Source organism: Bubalus kerabau, chromosome 1 (genome assembly GCF_029407905.1).
Source record: "Bubalus kerabau isolate K-KA32 ecotype Philippines breed swamp buffalo chromosome 1, PCC_UOA_SB_1v2, whole genome shotgun sequence".
In the NCBI taxonomy this organism is placed as follows: Eukaryota; Metazoa; Chordata; class Mammalia; order Artiodactyla; family Bovidae; genus Bubalus; species Bubalus kerabau.
Window position 1 is genome coordinate 66,869,148 of NC_073624.1, and position 19,988 is coordinate 66,889,135.

Below are 19,988 nucleotides of genomic sequence, written 5' to 3' on the forward strand. Positions count from 1 at the left end.
GTGCGGCCTGAGGTTTCCTGGACAGCTGTGTGGCAGATTCTGGGATTCTTGTGCCAGAAACAGGGATCCCAGCTATCCAGAGAGCTCCCTCAGCGGTGCCTCTTTTTTTAAAAAAATTTAATAGTTTTATTTGTTTATGGCTGTGCTGGGTCTTTGTTGCTTTGTGGCTTTTACTCTAGTTGTGGTGCTCGGCTTCCCGTTGCAGTGGCTCCTCTTGTTGCAGAGCACAGCCTCTATAGAGTTTGAGGGCTTCAGTAGTTGGGGCTCGTGGGCTCAGTAGTTGGGGCTTCTGTGCTCTAGAGCGCAGACTGAATAGTTGTGTCTCAAGGGCTTAGTTGCTCCATGGCACGTGGAATCTTCCCAGAGCAGGGATCGAACTCCTGTCTCCTGCATCAGCAGGTGGATTCTTTACCACTGAGCCACTCTAGGGCAGCCCAGCAGTGCCTCTTGACTTCCCCAGTCCTGAGACATTTCTCTCATAGAACACAATAGTTACCCTAATGGGCAGACCCAAAATACTGAAAAGAACTCCCATTTGTTCTTATAGGTATCTTTATTTGAAAACTTAAAAACTTCTGGCACATACAGATTTGAGCATTTAGATTTTTTGACTTCAGGGTATATATGTGACTAACTTTGATGATTTGTGGGTTAAATAGAAAATACAAACCTTAAAATTTAAAACAAACTTAGGCCCTTGCCCCAGAATTAAGCACTTTAAACAATTTTTCTGTTCTCTTACTTTTGACTTCTCCAGATTTTCTTGCAGTTTTAGTGTTTTCTGCTAAGGCTGCAGCCAGAAGACCATAAAAATTTCAAAGTGAGCAGCTAACATTTTAGGTATATGACAACTAAGAAATGCAGGGATGAGAAAAATGGAGTACATGCTGTGATTGGCAGGCTCTACTATCTCTCTATTAAGTAGCTGGACATTAGGCAGAAATTAGAGAAACTCTTTCCTTACATTGGCACTGACTGCTCTCTTCTGGGATCTTGCAATAGGCAGATGCCTTCTTGCCTCAGAAAAGCCCCTTTTCTTTCTTCATCTGGAGCTGTTTCCAGCCAGGCAGAGCAGCAAACTGCCCTCTTGTGATGCCAAACACAGAAACAAAGTCCTTTTCAGAGAGGTAATTCTAAGAGAGAAAACAGTTTCTAGTTAGAAGACCTGGCACCTGTCAGTGTTGATGGGGTGGGGGCAGAGGGGCCAAGAGATAGTCCCAAGTAGTTTCTTGAAAGGGGAAGTAGAATGAATTTTCCAGAAAGTCTGTGTTTGACTTAAATTATTCATTGGCGAGCTCGTCAGCTGGTGGAGTCCCACCGTGGCCTGTGGAAGCGCTGACTGGGTTCACGGCGCTTGCAGTCCCACCTGGCACCAGTCTCTTGCCAGAAGGACAAGAAATAGGTTGTATATTATGTATAAGTGCTAAACATTAGGCTTTGGCTGAATGGAGAGCTAAACTGAGTGACAGTTTTCCTTGCCTTATGCCCTCATCTGCCATTTTGTATTAATATTTTTCTCTTTTTAATCTGCCATTTTTTATCCAGATGTTTTCCAATGCAGGATCAAGTGGATCTTGTTGAGAGCATAACATTCTAACATTTATTTATTAATGATTAATGAATATTTTCAGTCCAAGTAAAATTGGACTTGGACTAAGGTATGGTTTCTGTTTTCAAGGAAGTTGTAGCCCAGATACTTAAGAATTGGTTACATAAGACACTGTGGAAAATTTAGAGACCCTTCAAGTGAAAGTTGCTCAGCTGAATCTGACTTTTTGCGACCCCATGGACTATATAGTCCATGGAATTCTCCAGGCAGAATACTGGAGTGCTTAGCCTTTCCCTTCTCCAGGTGATCTTCCCAACCCAGGGATTGAACCCAGGTCTCCTGCATCTCAGGTGGATTGAGCCAGTTGAGCCACCAGGGAAGCCCATGAATACTGGAGTGGATAGCCTATCCCTTCTCCAGTGGGTCTTCCCTACCCAGGAATTGAACTGGGGTCAGGCAGATTCTTTACCAACTGAGCTATCAGGGAAGCCCAGAGACCCTTCAAGGGAAAAATAAATTCATTCATTCAACATGACTGTTAATTAAATCAGCTGAAACTTAAGTTGTGCCTATGATCTGCCAGTCACCGTTTAGGTGCTAAAAAGCTGAGAATGTGATGGTGAACAATACAGAGAAGCTCCCTGCTTTTGAAGGTGTCGGGGAATGGGGCAGATAGACAGTGAGTGACCAAGTACAAAAGGACTGTAGGGGCTGAGGGAGGCAGGGTGGGGTGGTCAGGGAAGGCCTTCCTGGGGAGGTGACCCTGCAGCTGTGACCTAAACAATGCGGCAGACCTGTCTCTCTGATGATCTGGGGGAGAGATGTTTTTTCAGGCAGGAGCAGTAGCCAGCAGAAAGCCTCATGTTCGAGGAACAGAAAAACAGCAACTGGCTAAAGGGCTGTAAGTGAAGACAGTACTGGCCTGTAAGACGAAATCAGGTGGGCAGGGGCCAGGTTGTATAGGGCCTTGGAGGCTATCGCGAGGACTCTGGATTCTAAGTGCAGTGGGAAGCCATTCAAGGTGTGTTAAATAGAAAAGTATCATCTGCTATAAAAGCCCATTGGTTGTTATATGGGGATCAGATTGTAGGGACAGAGGTGAAAATTCACTGGGGGCCTATGGCAGTGGTCCATGATGGCTGGACCATACTGGCAGCAGAGAGATGGAGAGCAGTGGGTGGCAGCTAGCTGATGGGTTGATGTGGGAGGTGAGGAAAAAGAATCAAGAAGGAGCCCTGGGTTTCTGGCTTGAGCTCCTGGGTAGGTCAGTTGTCTACTGAGTGTTTACAGTGTTGGCCATACTCCGAGATGGTGCTTCTGCAGAGCTCCACTCATGTCAGTCACTCACCTCCTTTTTGGCAGGGTTCACATCCTCTGGCAACTCCTGACTCTGATTTTTCAACAGAACTTCTAGGGGGTAATATTTTGGCTCAGAATTCAGGGCAAGGGTTGTGTCTCTCATATCCTAGGGAAGATAAGAATGTAGACACAATAAAAGACCACTCAGGTCTGTGCAATTAAAGTTCTATGTTTATAACATTTAAAAAAAATTTTTTTTTTTTTTTTTTTACCACTTCATGCTTTATAATCATCTTTTAGAACAGTGGTCCCCTACGCTGGCTGCATGTCAGAGTCATCTGGAAATCTAAAATAGTTTGGGGGTTCTTGGGAAGCTGATTCAGTGAGTCTAAGGTAAATCCTGTATAGTCAGTTGGCGTAAATGTTGTGCATAAATCTCACTTAAATACTGTGATCACATCCCTTCTCTTGGTACTTTTACTTGGGCTCTACATTTCTGGCCTTCAGATGGTTTCAAATTGAAGTCACACTTCTCTTAAATATATTTTAAAGATGCTACGTTGCCATGAGTTTTGAAATCTTGAGTTTGTAGAGCACAAACAACAAAACGCCAGATGGTTTGGACAGTGGTGCTGTGCGCCGTCCTGATGCTAAAGAGCTGCTGGGTTCTCGGCCGGGAGCTCCACTTCTGGGGGCCGTGAAAACAGGGGTAATGGCCTGAGTTTCTGTGGATGCCACTGTCAGAAACTAATAGTGTCACCTGGGTTACAAGCTTATTATTTCTGAAAAATACTACTAGTTAATTTAATCTCTCCTGAGTGACAGAGTTGAATAATTCGATTTGGTAACAGCAAGTGTTCTAAATTCTGGAAGGCAGTAAAATAAGGAACTCGGCTCTGAAGCCTGCTTTTTCTACCAATTAAAACAATCTTCCCATCAAATGAGACCATCGGAGTGATACTGAGAAGGACATGATAGGGTTTCGGCCATGCTGTGTCTGCAGCATCTGCTGTTTCTTTCTGGCTCTGGTTGCCTGTGAATAGCTCCTCCAAGAAACTTACAGCAGTGATTCTTGTGATAGCAACAGCATCTCCCAGCTCTTCTTTTAACTGTTCATACGATTTCCCTGCCTAGGAAGAAGATATAGAAAACAGGATGAGATGCTGCTTATAGTGGAGGGACGTCTCACGTCTGGTCTATAACCCTTGAGAGAAGCAAAACAGCCATGGGACAGAAGACATTTCAGAGATAAGCAGAAAGGAAAATCCCCCCTTCCAGGTCTATGCAGGGTTGGAAGGTACTTAAACATGATCTGCACTCTTTGCTGGTGGCTCCTCAATATTCCATACTAAGAGCAGTTGACTAGGAGTCAGAAAACCTGGCTTCTTCCTACTGGTTGTGACTGTAGACAAGTAACTTCTCTGAGCTTCCTCATTTGTAACACAGGCAACAATGTTCCCCTGGCTATCAGGATGTAATGTGTGTGGACAGACTTCACAAACTTTACTACTTCTCACGTTGCCTGTTCCTGAGGCACGCTGTGAATTTGCTGACTAGACTTAACTGCTGTGCAGGGTGCGAAAGAGAAGGAAGGTAAAAACGGGAGAGGGGAGAAGGGAGTGGGGCGGGGTACGGTCCTGGGTTGACTAGGCCCTCGAGTACCCTGCCATCCTTCTGAGGTGTCAGTGCTGAGCACCCTGGCAGTAAGAACATCCCCCTGCTTCTCTGTTCTTACGCTCCAAATGTGAGGGTCCCAGGCCAGGAACCAGCCTGTGAAGATGGGAGGCTCGAATCCCTGTTTAACGATCAGGATCGGTGTGCCGGTGTCTCGGCCGCTGGGGTGAGTGTGCAGGTACTCCTGGGCGGTAGACAGAGCACTCTTCTTCTCTGCAGCATTGGCCTCAGCCCCGATCCACAGGAACACCTGTTGTTGTAGAGACCTGTTACTGCCCTCATGCCAAAGGCTAGTGCTAGATAGTACGCGCTGCCCCGTCTTTCCCCGTCAGCAGTTCACAGCCTCAGCAAAGTTTTTCTCAGATTTGTTTTGATTTGTGTATCTCCCACATCTACATCTCCAGTCCTGAACTCTCTGAACGTCAGCTTCCTGAATCCAGCTTCTTGCAAAACATTTCCTCTTGGCTGTCTCCAAGCACCTCAAGTATAACACCCCCAACATGTAGCTCTTTTCTAAACTTGTATCTGTGTCTCCATTCTTGGGGAATGGTGTCCATTCAGTCACCCAAGGCAGTAACCTGGGAATCATCCTGAATGCAGTCTGTATCCCCAGGACTTAGCTAGTTTACCTCTCATGCTTTTGTCAAATCTGTCGCCATCCATCCAGCTCTACTCCACTGCTTCTGTGGGCCAGCAGCAGCTCTTTCTGGACTAGGACCATGTGTGCTGACGGGCCTCCCAACGTACAGTCTTCTTTTTTCTCACACCCCCTCCCTCCTCTCCTACACTCGCTAGAGTGAGTGATCTAAAGCACAGTCTGACCATGTCACTCACCTGCTTAAATTTCAGTAGCTTTCCAGGGTAAGTTCCAAACTTCTTGACTTGGTTGGTAAGGTCCATACCTACTTCTTTAGCTTCACCTCTAGGGCACTCTTTAACTCTGTCTTATACTCTGATAATACTCTTTGTAGTAGACTATTTCCTGCCTTGCTTTTCTTTTGCCTGGAATGGCCTCTTTACCTGATTAATACCTGTTTCTCCTTGGAGTCTGGGAGCCATCTCCTCCAGAGAGTCTTCTCTGAGCCCCCGAACTGTGTTAAATACCCTAATTTGTGCTCCCAAGGCACTTCATATGTACCTCCATCACAGTAAAATGATGATCCTCCATCCGGTCTCCTCCACCCTCTGTCAGCCTGTAGACTCTGAGAGTGGGGTGGGGCCCTTCGCCTTAGCAACACCACGCCCAGCACAGTGATTAGAAAGGAAGAGGTGTTTGCTGAGCCAAATTGAAGAAAACCGGATGTGGCAGAGGGGTGGCCTTGAAGATGTCCCCTTTTATCCCTTTATTCCCCCAAAGGCCCATATCTCCAGGTGTGCAGCCTACTGCTCTTGGTCCTGAGAGAATGGAGTGTGTGATAGGATGGCATGATTTTCCCAGAGCATAGTGGGAAAATTCCCAGGATGGTGAGTTTTAAACAACATTCTAGTCTCTCCAACCCTGGCAAAAAAGCAGGCTCTTCCTTCGGTCACCACTGACAATTGTTTGATTGACTTGGGGATGGTCCAGGGCTACCCTGGCTTAACTGGGGTTTGGGGGAGAGATACTATACAAAAAAATAGCCTAAACCTTGAGGATGTCTGTCATTTGTTCCAAGCTCTCTGGCTGTGTCTTACCTGGTCCCAGGTATCCAGGAGCATCACGTCACCTGGGTTCAGGTCGTCCTGGGTAAAGTCTATGATCTCAGTGACAGTGAACCGGCCAGTCTTATTGGAACATTCAAAGAGACGAGACTGGACATCTAGGATCTCCTGCTGTAGTCTGCAATACAGTCCATGTAGAGGAGCTGAGCTGCTTGGAAATCACCTGCAGTTCACCAGTCTGGGAGGCAGGGGGAGCCAAATGGAGGGGATGCTGTGGTCCTGTACCTTTTGTCACTGGCATAGGGAGTTTTCCCTCCCAGCAGGTCCCAGAACTCAGCTGGCTCCTGGCCCTCAGCCACTGTGTTCTCAGTACCGTCACAGAGAAGTCCAGCCAGCTCCTTAGCCATCGCCCGCTCATCTCCACTAGACCCCTGAGAACGGGGTGGGGAGAACACAGATGTGAGTCACACACAGGCACGTTGATGTGGGAATAAAGTGCTTAGACTAATAACTCAGTGTAGAAGGAAATGGCAAACCCACTCCAGTGTTCTAGCCTGGAGAATCCCAGGGACGGGAAAGCCTGGTGGGCTGCCGTCTATGGGGTCACACAGAATTGGACACGACTGAAGTGACTTAGCAGCAGCAGCCAGGATTAGTTACCAAGCCAAAAGACCTCAGGACAAGGGAGCTTAGATGGGTTTGTTCTGGTGCTGGGAAGGGTGGAGGCAGGGTGGGGGGCTGGGTGGGAGGCGGGTGGGGGTGGGGGTGGGTGGGAAGGAGGAAAACAGTGTGGTAGCAAAGGACCAGACTAGACTCTGAAATGCTCGGTGGGTATTGAGAGGTCACTTTTGTTTTACCTTCAGTTGGAATTTTAGCACTTACTTTTGATTATTTTTTTTAAGAAAAATATTTTTTAAATTATATACAGGAAAATTCACCCTTTCTGCCATAGAGTTCTATGACTCTTGACAAATGCATAGAATCATGCTACCACCACCACAACAAAAAACAGAGAAGTTGCCTCACCACTGCAGAAGTTTCCCTCCGACCACCCACGCCTTTGTAGTCAAACCCTCCCTGCATCCTTAGCCTCTGGCAACCACGAATCTGTTCCCATCCTGACAGTTTTGCCTCTTCCAGAACCTGGTAAATGGAATCCTGCACAGTGTGGCCTCTGAGTCTAGCTTCTTTCACTTAGCATAATGCATTTGCGATTCTTCCTTGCAGTTGTGGGTGTTCTGTAGCTGAGTAGTATTCCATTCCAATTGTGTGGAAGCACCACTGCTTGCTCATCCATCCTCCAGTTGATTTGCTTCCAGTTTTTGGCAATTACAAATAAAGGTGCTATTAAACATTTGTGTATAGGTTTTTGTGTGAAGGTAGTTTTTTCACATGGGTACATACCCAGGAATGGGCTCATACAATAAGTATATGTTTTACAAGAAACCATCAAATTGTTTTCTAAGGCCGTATCTGCATTTTCACCTGCAGTGTGTGAGAATTCCTATTGCTTTTTTCACCAGCACTAGATATTATCGGTTTTTTAGTCATTAGTCATACGTGTGTAGTGGTATCTCATTGGGGTTTCTATTTGCATTTCCCTAATGACTATTAATATTGAGCATCTTTTCCTATTCAATTCTCTTTTGTAAAACAGTTCTAGTGCTTTTCATTGCAGATGAAATCTGAATTGACAAAAATCATATTTTTAGTGTTCTTTTGTTCAGTGTTAATGCCTGTCCTATTACAGTGCACCAAACTGGTGTGGAAAGATTGACTTTTCCATCCTGCATCCAGCCTCCATGTGTTTAGCTGTTTATGGAGGGTCTCCTGGGTGTGAGCAGTGCCATTATTGAGTGTGTAACTGGAGGCATTGAGTGTGTAACTGGAGGCCTAATTGTGAGGAACATTGCTGGTCCCTTTGAAGAATCTTTAGGAAAAGGCTCCTCTTTTTGAGGACTGCTCCAGCCTATTCTAAGTTCCTTTGCCCTTGCTGACCAGAGGGTGGGTGCAGGGCTGGGAGCCAAGGGATGGGTGTGACTGCTGGGCCAGCTGTCTTACCTTGCCAAACCACAGGTAGTGCTCTGCCTGCGTTCTCAGCAGAAAGACATCATTGGAATTTAGGGAGGAGGTGAAGGCTGGGACCTCCACTGCTTTGGTGTTAGATTTGTTATGTCCTTGAATCTGGAAGAGTCTTACTGGAGGATCCGGCTCAGCATTTCCCTTCCTAGAAGTCCCACCCTAGAGAGAAAGAGAAAAGCAGAGTCCAGATCTAAGGTATACCGTGTGCTCTGAGCACTGGGCCAGCGCTGTGGAGAACAGCGCTGTATCTGACACCATCTTTGCCCTCAAGGAGCTTCTCAGCCAACTGGGAGAGGTCGAGGTGAGCCGGAGTTATGGTACCAACAGTGTTAGCTTTCAGGGGACTTCCCTGATGGTCCAGCAGCTAAGACTCTGTGCTCCCAGTGCAGGGGGCCCAGCTTCAATCCCTGGCCAGAGAACTAGATCCCAAATGCCATAGCTAAGACCCTCTGCAGCCAAATAAATAAATATTTTTAAGAAATGGTGTTAGCTTTCATTCTGAGACCTGGGTTATATGCCAGGCTCTTTTCTGGTGCCTTAGCTATATCATTTTATTGATCCTCATAATAACTCTGTGAAGTAGGTATTATTATCCCACAGTGCAGGTGGGGAAACTGAGGCTCAGAAAACTGGCTAATCAATGACAAGACTAGGACTTGACCACAGACTTGTGTATATCAAGCGTGTGACATCATACAGTTCTGGTGGTGCTTCAGCCAAGGCTTTCTGGAAGACATGGGACTGGAGTCTGAAGGGGCACACGGCTGGGGGAGGCAGACAGGGAATGATAGAGCACATGTGAGGTCTAAAGAGAGACCCACCTGACTGGAGTGGAGTGTGGAGGTTAGGGAGCTGAGGGTGATGCACCTGCACAGGTTATATGGGTCAGATTATACAAGACCTTGAACATGAACTAGGCAGGGGTGTGGACTTGAAGCCCTAAGCAGTCGGGATGCACTTCAGTGTCTTAGAGAGATTCACCTCCTTCTCGTCTGTGTCCTCCCCAAGCCCCACTCTCCACCCCTCCTCTCCTCTACTGTAGCTCCCTGCTGACCTGCTGGTTCTGAGCATTCTGCTTCTGGTGTAGTTTTACCTTAGGTTTCTCACCTCAAAGATGACCAGCTTTCCTTTGAAGATGGCCATGAAGTGGCGCGGCTCCTTCCCCATGGTAACCCGAACCTGCACAGGGGCCCCTTCAAACTGCTGGTCCACCTCTACCGCCTGATATGCCGAGGCTGCCAGCTCATCCTGTGAGGCGTGGCGGCCCTGCACGGGTGAGAAGGGTGCAATAGGTCCCTGCCACCCCCGGCCCCAGCTCAGTGGCCAGAGGAAGCACCAGGATCCAAAGCTAAGAGCCTGCCCCAGGCCTACCTGCCAGATATACAGGATGTAATGAGGCTTCCCATGCATCTCATACGTATAGAGAACCAGATAGCAGTCTCCCCCATAAAAGAAGCCATACCACTGGTGCTCCACGGGGACCAGCTCCAGGTTTTCTATCCTCCAGACCTGGGCATAGAAGAGACACAGTTCCCCAGAGATGGGGGGAGTCCTCTTTGAACAAACAGCCACCTGAAGGGAACTGGGCCATGCTGAGCAGAGAATCCAGGTGGATGAGGCACAAAGGTCCATTCACAGTACCCCTTATCCTCTGGTGCTTCTTCCCAGTACTGAGGGCTTATCCCATTTGCATGATTTGAATCCGGAGAAGTAGGTCATCCCTGGTCAGACGCACCCCCATCACAGCTCAGAGGTCATTTGAATGCGTCTGCCAGGTGAGCTGTTGACAGCACACTGGGGTGCCTACCTTTCCCTTCCCTGAAGAATTGTGGGAGAACCCTGAAGACGCAGACACCTCTTAGGGAAGAGTCCCGAGGCCCCAGAGGTGACAAGGGAAGCAGAGGAGCGCACAGGATCCTGTGCGCTCCTCTGCAGCAAAGCAGCCAGGAGAGCCGGTGCCCTGCCTGCCCTGGCACATGGGTCACTGGGCTTATTACCTCAACTTTGCCGTTGCCGTCATCCACCATTCTTTCCTGGGCTGCCACCTCTGGTTTGGTGTGCAGCAGAGTTACATCAAATTTATCCTGGAAAACCTTCGCTGCAGAGAAGGGGTTGGGAGAAGCCAGGTGAATGAAAAGCATCCGTGCCCGTCTTTCTAGAGACTCCCCACAATGAGAACACCATCTGGGGGCAGTCTTACCAACTTTACCCACGCTGAACGTTTTCCCCAGACCCACGGTCTGTTCCTTCACCGTCCACTTCTGGAACAGCTGCTTGAACATGGCCGACTCGGCACCGTCATTGACGGTCTCCACGTTGGTGCTGCTGGGGTAGCCCTTCATCCTGATGAAATTCTGTGGGTACCCCCCACCCCCAAAGGGCAGGTCAGTCAGGGAATGCTCTGGGTTCTTGGCTCTACTGGTAATTTACCCCTTTGAAGCCATTGGGTAGGATTGTTCCCTTCTGGGAGTCAGAGTCAAATTCTAACTCACTTCTGTCTAGGGACCACGCTAGCTGCCTCAAGGAAAGGACTAAATGGAACATTTTGGCATTCCTTCATTGGTCATGATTATTACTGATTTTTTTTTAAATCCTGTCTAGTATATTCCTTCAGCACTTCTGTACTCTACTGACTTTGCATCACTTTCATTTGCCTTTTTTTTTTTTTTTTTTTGCTTGGTAGATGCATCCTGCTTGGTTCAGCTGCAGGAGGCTGCACAATAATGTCATAAGTTCCTTGAGGACAGGGCTGTTGATATGTGATATTGCCTTCAATAATAACAGCCACCTTTTATTGGGCAGGTGTGTGTGCCAGTGTGTTTAAGTGCTTTACAAATGTTATTCAACCATCACAACAACCCCAGGAAGTAACACTAGACCTGGATTTGAATCCCAGTTTGTCTGTCTGACTTTGAAGTCATGGATATAACTGCGATGTTTTGTGCTCCAGTGCCTGATATAGCTCTCCGAGCACCTCTGATGTTTCGTGAACAGACTTTTTGAATAATACTGCATGTCCATAGCTCCTACCAGGGCTTTAGACATGGCCATCTGTTTCTCAACCTTTGTGGCTCCTCTTCCTTTCCACACATAGATCTTGGTTCCACTTTGGTCCAGGATGTAGCAGTCCTGAAGCAGATGGCCAGGGACAAAAGTGATTACTGCTGCCCGAGACCATAAGGAAGGCCTCTCCGTGGGGCCTGCATCTGAAGCCAGGTCCGGCTACCCCAAGCCAAGCCCACCCAAGTGCTACTCACATCAGGATTCAGTAAGTCCTGGACCAGAGGCCTCGTCGCTACCTCTGTGACCACCAGCTGCCCAGATGAATCTGAGACACTGGAGAAGGGGAGAAGTTAGCCTGTACCTTCCCTTCTACAGAGCATCATGTGGTCAGTTTGCTATTTCCCGGCTTGGTCTTAGGATGGAGTTTCTGGGTAGAGTTTGACTTCTTGCAACAGGCATGGCATGAGTGCGGACTGGGAGGTGACAGACACTGTTGTCTGGGGGAGACTTCTGTGCATCTCTTTCCTGAATATTATCTCTACCCTTCCCCTGACATTATCCTGTCCACACTCCTGGGATGCATAGACTTGAGTCAAGGAACATTCTCTCCCAGAGATCAGGAATCATTGCTAACAAGAGCAGACAGTAGCTGCTCAGGGAATAACGAACTCCTTGTAGAAGATGCATTCGAAGAAAGACTGAAAGAAACCCAGGTGCCTGCACCCCAAATGGAGCCAAGCAGAAGTGCTTGTTTCTCTGGGGGCCACCTTCCCCTGACCCCAGCTTCCAACCAGCAGCCAGCCTTAGCTACTCACTGATACAACGTGATGTTTGATTTCTGCTGCTGATCTATGACCTCATCTGGGACTGCCGGTTGGATAATGGAGCGCCGGCCGAGGGTGTCCTGAAGGACCTTCATCAGCTCCGGGCTGGCTGCCTCCTTGTCTCCCTCGATCACTCCTATCTCAGCACGGCCCCCTCGCTCCCTGTCCCGAATATCCTTTGCCAGAAGCATTGCCTGTAAAGAAGGCCGGGAATGCCCTTAGCTCCAAGAGAAACAGCCTGGATCCCAGACACAGGGGTTACCCTGATACTGAGGAACCCCAGGCTGAGTTGCAGCCTCAGTCATGTGGCCTATCTCTGAAACAGATGCTGCTCAAAGGCAGGCATCTGGCTGGAAGGGCAGGAAAGAGCCAGCCAGGAAAGAAGGAAAGAGTAGCTGGGGGAAAGGAGGGGCCGACCGCATGGGCCACACCTTCAGGCGCTCCCCACTGCTGCTCTCTGGGCCGTTCCACTGGACGATGACCTTCCCAAGATCCAGCAGGAAGACATCCCCGCGGTTAAAACTGTCCCAGCTCATTTCCACCTGCAGGGAAGAGACAGACATAGGGCAGAAGGAATTCCTGGGTGCCAGGCGGAGAGGCCTCAGGCCCAGGACAGATAGGGGGCAGGACTGACCTCGGTGGCCCGGATGTTTCTCTTCCCCTTCACGTGCAGCAGCCGCTTCACGTTGTAGGTGTTGGTCTCCACGTGCTTCATCCCGGAGGCCACACCCCCTTTCTTGTAGCTGAGGAAAAACAGCCCTTGCGTTATTTACTGAGAACCTGCTATTTGCCAGGTCCTGGGGAGAGAGTGGTGGGCCACACAGAGGCAGCCTTTGCCCACACGGGTGATGACAGTAAATGAGCAAGTCAAACACTGATGCTGGTCACCCCTGCCACAGAGTTGCCCCCAGTGGAGGGCTTTTTGACCAAACATTTGGGGCTGTCTTCTCTGGAGGACTGACATTTGAGTAGAGCTATTAAGAGTAGGAACCAACCACCGGAGGACTAGACCTCCAGACAGAGAAGTGATAATCCCCACGGCAGGAAGAGCTTGTTTTGTTTTGTTCTTGAAGCTGAACATCATGTGTGTTGGGGCAGGGCCCTCTTCAGGCCATCTCCCGTGGCCTGAAGACCAACTCACTCCCGGAAACCCCTCTCCTACCTCTAGTTCTCACCCCAACCCAGCCTCCTCTAGGCATTCCACACGTGAAGGGCGCCCAGAAAGCCCCCGGGAGCAGAGGGCCTCCATTGCTGGGTTCCCTGGTGGCTCAGCAGGCTGCTCTGTGCCCAGTGGGGCCTCAGTGAGGACTGCTCACCTGCAGGAAGCTGGCCTTCAAGCAGCCTCAGAACTCTTGAGCTCCTTGGAATCCTTTTGTTGTCAATCTCCAGTGTAAAGTTTGGAGGTGATCAAACTCCTCAGTTCATGGAAGGCTGTCATCACTGGCCTTTACAAGACCCCACTCTTGTAGTGTATGTGTTCCCTTTTATCTGCATACCCTCCCCTCCCTGCCTTTTCCTCCCCACCATAGGCATCCATTCTAACCATTTAACATCTATCTTTCTATTTTCATTCTGATAAAACATAGCCTGTTGTTTTGTGCTTATGTCAGTTTTTACAAACAGGAATTAGCATTCTGTTCTGTATTTCAAGCCTGTTTCTTCCTGTGTTCCTTAAGCCCAGTGTTTTTAAGGTGTGTCCACAGGTCAGATGTGTCTCTAATGTGATGGCATGGTACTCCCTGCTGTCTCGGAGTGTTTCTCCTGTTCAGTCTCCCTGGGGGAGGCACACGCCCCACTGCCTGCAGCTTCTCACCACCACTAATACCACTATGAACATTCTGGCTCCCGTGCCCTTGTGGACCTGGGACCTGCCCCAGTGGCATAGCAGATTGCCCTCTGGAACACTGGGCCAGTCCTCGCTCCCACCAGCAGGGCCCCCCGGGTGCCCATCTCCCCACAACCTTGCCAACACTCAGCACCACCCAGCTCTCTAACTTACACTGGTGGAGAGGACAGCTTTGTTTTGATTCGCATTTCTCTGATTACTTTCTTCGCATACTTTTTAGCCTTTGGGTTTCCTCTTTGGTGGACCACGTCTACATCCTTGCTGTGTGCCCAGCTACTCACATGATGCCCTGCTTGAAGTAGCCGCGGAAGGTGTCGGACTCATAGTACTGGACCTCCCGGTGCTGAATGGGGCTGCCCCCCAGGTAGTCGTCCAGCTGTGTAGTGTAGATGGCTGCGCAGCTCTGTTCATCCTGGGAGGAGTCCTTCCCAATCCAGAAGTGGATGTCTTGGGAGAGGAGGCAGCCCACTCTCCGGGTCTGGGGTGTAGTCAAAGAGATTGGCTCAGGGGCTGGTTCGCCCCTCTGGCCTGGAAAGGTAGCTGCCTAGGGTGGCTTGTGTCCCATTCTCGGCAGGCTCAGGCTTCTGTGTCCTGCTCTGCAGTCTCTTGCCCCCTGCAGTGGCCCCTGGGCAGACCTGTTCTGTGACTCAAGCCCTAGCAGCCTGAGTCCCTCCCTACATTTGGGGAATGCTGACAGTTTACTGTCCTCCACATAAGCAGGGGTAGGGGGGAATCTTGCCGGGTTGAAATGCAGGCAAGAGTTCTCTTGTTGCTCATTTGCACCCCTGCACTCTCACAGCTGTATAGAGCTGCTGTCTGCCAGCGTGGCTCTGTCGGCACCGTCCATGTGGGAGACTGTTCCCTCGGCTAGGTGAGCACTTTGAGGCCAGAGACGGCCCTGTGTCCACCTGGCCTTCCTCCACAGCACTGTAATCTGGGGTCTGGGCTCAGGAGGCTGAAGCCTGGCTATGGGCCACATGCTGATGTTCAGACTGACGGCCACACCTCTCCCCCACTCTGATGCAAAATTTAAAACCCTGGCCTAAGCACAGCCTTTGATAGTCAAACTGGAAGCCTGTTCCATGCAACAGCAAGGAAGAATCAAGACGGATACCAGAGGCCTGATTAATTTTGTGGGCAAATCTCCCAGGGAAGCCCCGGAGCTGGCTCTCTGGGGAGGAGCTTGTGAGAATCAGGGGAGAGGGCCGATGGTGCTCACCGAGAGGATGACGTAGCAGTCTCCCTCATAGAAGTTGCCGTGGGCGCTCAGGGGCACCAGCGCCAGCTCCATTTTCTGGAAGGACAAGGGGTGTGGATAGGCTACATTCCTTCCCCCTTGTCCCCCAAGCCTCCTCCCTCCATGCTATTATTTGGCACAGGTGACAGGGCTGGGGAGTGGGTGGAAAGGTAGGGAGATGTCCCCAACGGGTCATGGCGGCCAGCCCCAGGATGAGCGCACATCCCTCCGGCTTCTGCTGAGCTCTGCCTGCACAGCCCTGGGTCTGCCCTCCTCCTACCACCTGCCTGGTCTCATCTCGCTACACTGAGCAACCTGGTGAGCCCCCTCAGTCCTATGCAGTTGGGTGTAAGCCCTCAAGGAAGAGCCTCAAGTCTCTGAGCAAAGCATCAGGGTCTCCAGCACTGACTCCATCCACCCAGCGCTGGCCCAGGTCTGAGAACGGAGTGGAGTACCCGGATTCTGTGAGGCTCTGGGGGCTGAGGGCTGGCTGTGTGCGGGTTCCGTGCTGAGGGCTCCTGTCTGGAGTCTGGATTGGAGCTCTGATGCATCTGCCATAGCATGTCTGGCTCGTCCCAGGAGAGCCATTCATGTGGCCTCAGATGGGGACTTTCATCACTGTCTCCAAAGAGGCAAACCTGCGGTCCTATGTGAGTATATTCTATGTAAAATATGTGTGTCAAATGTGAGAATGTTAACTATCCCACAATTTATGTAACTTTTTGTTCCTATTAGTTGTTAAATGCACGGCGAGCCTTAAAAGCAGTGGGAGTGACCTGGCTCTGAGCAGCTTGCTAGGCAGCGGTGACCCCTCCTGAGGATGATAGTGAGGTGGGCATCTCCTCTGGGTTTTATGCAGCAGTCCCTCACTGGGCTCAGAGCAGGGAGGAGGAGGTAAGGCTTTCTGGGCCAGGGCGGTTCCCAGCTACTGACCCGTGGCGCTCCGGGTCAGCCAGAGGGGCTCAAGCCAGAGTAGAAGGGATGAGCAGGGACCCCATCTATGCTGTACCCAAACCTCCTCCTACTTTGCAGGAGCCAGAGTGCCCTGTGGAAGACAGGTTCTATTTTCCTGACTAGAGCAGCCGGTAGTCTTGGCTCTCTGGGTGGCCTGGGCCCCACCCATCTCTCCAGGGCATTTAGTGGAAATGCAGATGGCTGGATAAAGGGCCAGCTTGTTTTTGCTTGGAGCCCTGCTCCCCAAAGTGAAGAGCATTTCTTCCACCTCACCTCCCCCCTGCTACCCGGCTCTGTGCAAGGATAGGAGACCGTGCTCTTCAGCGCTGCCTCTCACTGCTGCCGAGCCACTAGCAGGAGACTCAGTGTGGGGGGCTTTTGGGGGCCCAGGAGGTGCCCCATCCAGCCCAGCTCACCTCTATTCTCCAGGTGATGATCCCAGGGTCGTTGCCCACAGCCCAGAAGGCGCTGCTCAGAGACATGGCGCTTGTCTTCCCGGGACTGAAACATCACAGAGCAAGTGGGGAGGTGACGCCTCTCAGAGCAGGTATCCCGCCTGCTTTCCTCCTAAGTCACTTCCCAATCTCTTGTCAGCCATCCGGCTGCATCCTCATGGCGCATCCCTGCACTGTTGTCTCACAGTGATGTGGGCAATGACCTGTCCAAGTTCATGTCGTAAGCCTGGCTGACCCGGCGGCGAGGTGGTGGTGGTGGGGGCACCCACCGGAAGTTCTGCTTGCCTTTGCCACTTCCCTTGTTAAGAGCTCTGGTAACAGGCATGATTATTTACCGAAGGGGTGACAAATGTGTTAAACCCTCCGTTGACTGACTTTACTTCTCTCATTTAATTCTCATAAGCTGAATATATTTCCTTTGTCTTATATTGTGGGAAAATTGAGGTTCAGAGAGGTTAAATAATTTGCTCAGTATCACCAGAAAGAAATCCCTCCCTGATCTTAAAATCTCTGTTCTAATTACTCTGAGGTACTGCAACTCTTCCTAACTTACCTAAATTCAGTGGCACATGGGCTGAAAAGCTTACATCAGAGTATTTCCAAACTGAGTTTCCTTCTCTCATTCTTATTCCAGTTCTCCCAGACTCTCTGCTTGGCAGGTCCTCTTCACAGTCCACTCTTTGGGCTTTCACTTACCAGACTTTTTAAAGTAAACCATCCTTAAACTATCCCATCCTGCTTTTGTCATATGACTAATATATTCCCTGTGCCTCACAGAAGAAAAGGGAAAGTAAAATGGCAGAGCTGGGACATAGAATTCAGGGTGTGGACTTCCCTGGCAGTCCACCACTTAAGACTCGGATTTCCAATGCGGGGCGGGGGGTGGGTTGGATCTCTGGTTGGAGTACTAAGAGTTCAGGGTGCCAGCAGGGACAGGCGGGCGTGGCCTGTGGACAGACCCTCCCCCGCCCCCACAGACCCAGCCAGTGGTGCAGTGCCCTCCCGCAGGCAGGGTGTGGAGAGACAGGGAGGGGTCAAGAGAAGTGTGCATTATGCACCATCTCTGTTCGAGGCGTGTCTAGGGTTATCAAGCTCTTACACATGTCCACGGTCACATAGCTTTTATATAATGAAAATTCCTGTCCGGTTCTTGCTCTCAAGGGGCTTGCAATCTCGTGATGCACAGTAACTGATGAATGCTCTCACATGGCAAAGGTAAAGGATGGGCTTGACTGATTCATTAATACACAGGAAAAAGAAAAACAAAAACCAAATGCCCTGAAAGGTCTAGCTGGGATTTTGTGAAAGTGTTAGTCACTCAGCCGTGTCTGATTCTTTGTGACTCCATGGACTGTAGCCCACCAGGCTCCTCATCCATGGAATTCTCCAGGCAAGAATACTGGAGTGGGTAGCCATTCCTTTCTCCAGGGCATCTCCCCAACCCAGGGATCGATCCCGGGTCTTCTGCATTGCAGGCAGTTTCTTTATCATCTGAGCCACCAGGAAAGCCTGGGGTATGGCTATTTGGAAGCATATTGTCCTCGTCAGGAGGAGCATGTCTGGCCATTCTTTTCTTGAGCCTTGGTAGATGAACCTAGGTTTGAGTATGTGCCATTATCTAGTGTGGACATTGGCAAAACAAAAAAAGACAAACAAAAACCTCCCTTTGTCTACTGCTGTAGCAGCCCTAAAGCAGAGCAGTGATGCGGAGCAGTAATGTTTGAGGATTTAATTTGATAACTGGCACTGCCCCACCCTGTGCTGCTTGGAACTGCTGGGGAATATTTGTTCAGGTTTTCTGCAGATCCTAGATTTCAGTCACTAAAGGCAAATGCCATGACCCAACTAGGGGAAGGGGATAAAGACCAATTCGTTCCTGGGAGAGAGCTAAGTGTAAACCTGCTAAAAGTCAAACCAGCTGTCACTAATTAGGACTGTGAGTCCAGAGGCCAAAAGCGGTCCCAATTCCCAACAGGGAGTTAGCAATCAAGACACTCACTGGGCCAGGAGCCCTGAAATACAGGACAGGACATGCTCACAGAAGGAACTTTGCCATACTGGAACACCTAGAAACTGACACCGAAGTCTCCCAAAGCGTCTCTCCGTCCCTCCTCAACTCCTAATTTATTAACTTAGTACCCTTTGACACTACCGCTGGGTGGGGTGCAGTTTTGAAATCCCAGGTTAAAAGGTAGTGGCCCTTAATTCCTATCAACACTCCTATGAATGGACCCCAAGTAGAGGAAGCTGGTTTTCATTTATGCCTTGCTCTACACCATCTTTTTGAGCTGGGGTATTCTCTTTCTTAGTTTTTGAAAATATGCCTTAATGTTTAGGGATCTCTTAAAAATTACCTCACCTTGTCAGCAGGAAGTTTGCAAAACTGACAAGCTCCTGGTTCAATCCTCTAAAAGTCTCATCCAAGAAGACAAGGCCAAGGAAATTTCAATCTCTTGTTTCTTTCTAATCCATGCTCTACTGACATGCACCCATAAACCAAAGAGAACTTACCTTGCCTTCTACGCGTCTTCCCAGTTTTCTGGCAGCAAGTAAGCAGTGTTGAGGAACCACCCAATGCAGGAGGCTCCAGGCCCTGCTGCCTTCTCTTAGTAATGGCTGTGCAGACACTGGGTTTTATTTGCTTGGGTTTGCATCTTAACTGCATTTTCCTAGTCCTGGCCAATCACAGCCAACCTAGCCCTGGGCTTGACTTATTCAAACCAGAGGGAAAGCTTTATCTGTTCCTATTCAAAAGAGCAAAAACAAGAGCAGACTTTTAAAGGCTTCTTTTTAACTCCAGTTCCACGCCCTGATATAATTGATTTTTTTAAAAGTGCAGTCATCAATAATGCAGGAAAGAGGGTGGGAGGATATGAAATTTGCCATCCTGTAGATATGAATGCATTACACTGATGACAGGAGGCAGGGCTGGGCCGCCCGCTGAGCCCCTGGGATGTCCAGGCTGGCAAGCGCCTCCCCCAGAAGTTTCTGGGCATTTCTCGGAGGTGAAGTCTGGGTGAAGGGCCTCCAGTGTGTTATCAGGTCATTCTGTTTTGTCCCTTGGGGGGTCATATGGCAGTCCAATCAAAATCTGAGTGCTTAATAGGTGCCAGGAGCCACTGTTGAGCTCCAGGGCTCCTACTCTGGGAAAACCAGTAAGGGGTACAGAAGGAAGACTCTACATCCCTAAGTCCCTCCAGGGCTTCTGGTTCCTCACCAGAAGTCAACAGAACACCAAGCGTGTGCTTATTAAGCACCTGGAGGGAATGGGGTTGATTCCACCTGGGGGCCAGGGAAGAGCTAATGGAGCCCGAGTTCTGTGACCTTGGGCAGAATCCCTGTGCTGAGTCCACAGTTGGTCTCCCAGCCTGGGCACTCCAGCCTCGTAATGACAGAGGGGTTCTGAGGGAACAAAGGGTGGGGG

The 19,988-nt window shown here is 49.7% G+C and overlaps 1 protein-coding gene across 2 annotated transcripts; it reads right to left on the reverse strand.

The window, feature by feature from the left end:
* Positions 1–510: 510 nt before the first annotated feature.
* Positions 511–19,880, reverse strand: AVIL (advillin). 2 transcript variants are annotated; one of them, XM_055578821.1, is made up of 20 exons: positions 19,076–19,880; positions 16,526–16,610; positions 15,138–15,212; positions 14,200–14,396; positions 12,707–12,815; positions 12,504–12,614; positions 12,064–12,266; positions 11,503–11,581; positions 11,276–11,374; positions 10,446–10,599; positions 10,243–10,343; positions 9,617–9,754; positions 9,353–9,511; positions 8,225–8,404; positions 6,449–6,594; positions 6,197–6,341; positions 4,584–4,772; positions 3,910–3,978; positions 2,898–3,014; positions 511–1,133 (listed from the first exon to the last, which is right to left on the reverse strand). In XM_055578821.1, exons 2-20 carry the CDS (start codon positions 16,589–16,591, stop codon positions 1,020–1,022), a joined length of 2,451 nt encoding a protein of 816 aa, XP_055434796.1. In that variant the 5' UTR covers positions 16,592–16,610; positions 19,076–19,880; the 3' UTR covers positions 511–1,019. The 2 variants fall into 2 exon arrangements, with proteins under 2 accessions (XP_055434796.1, XP_055434806.1); XM_055578831.1 differs by lacking the exon at positions 16,526–16,610.
* Between the last annotated feature and the right edge of the window lie 108 nt (positions 19,881–19,988).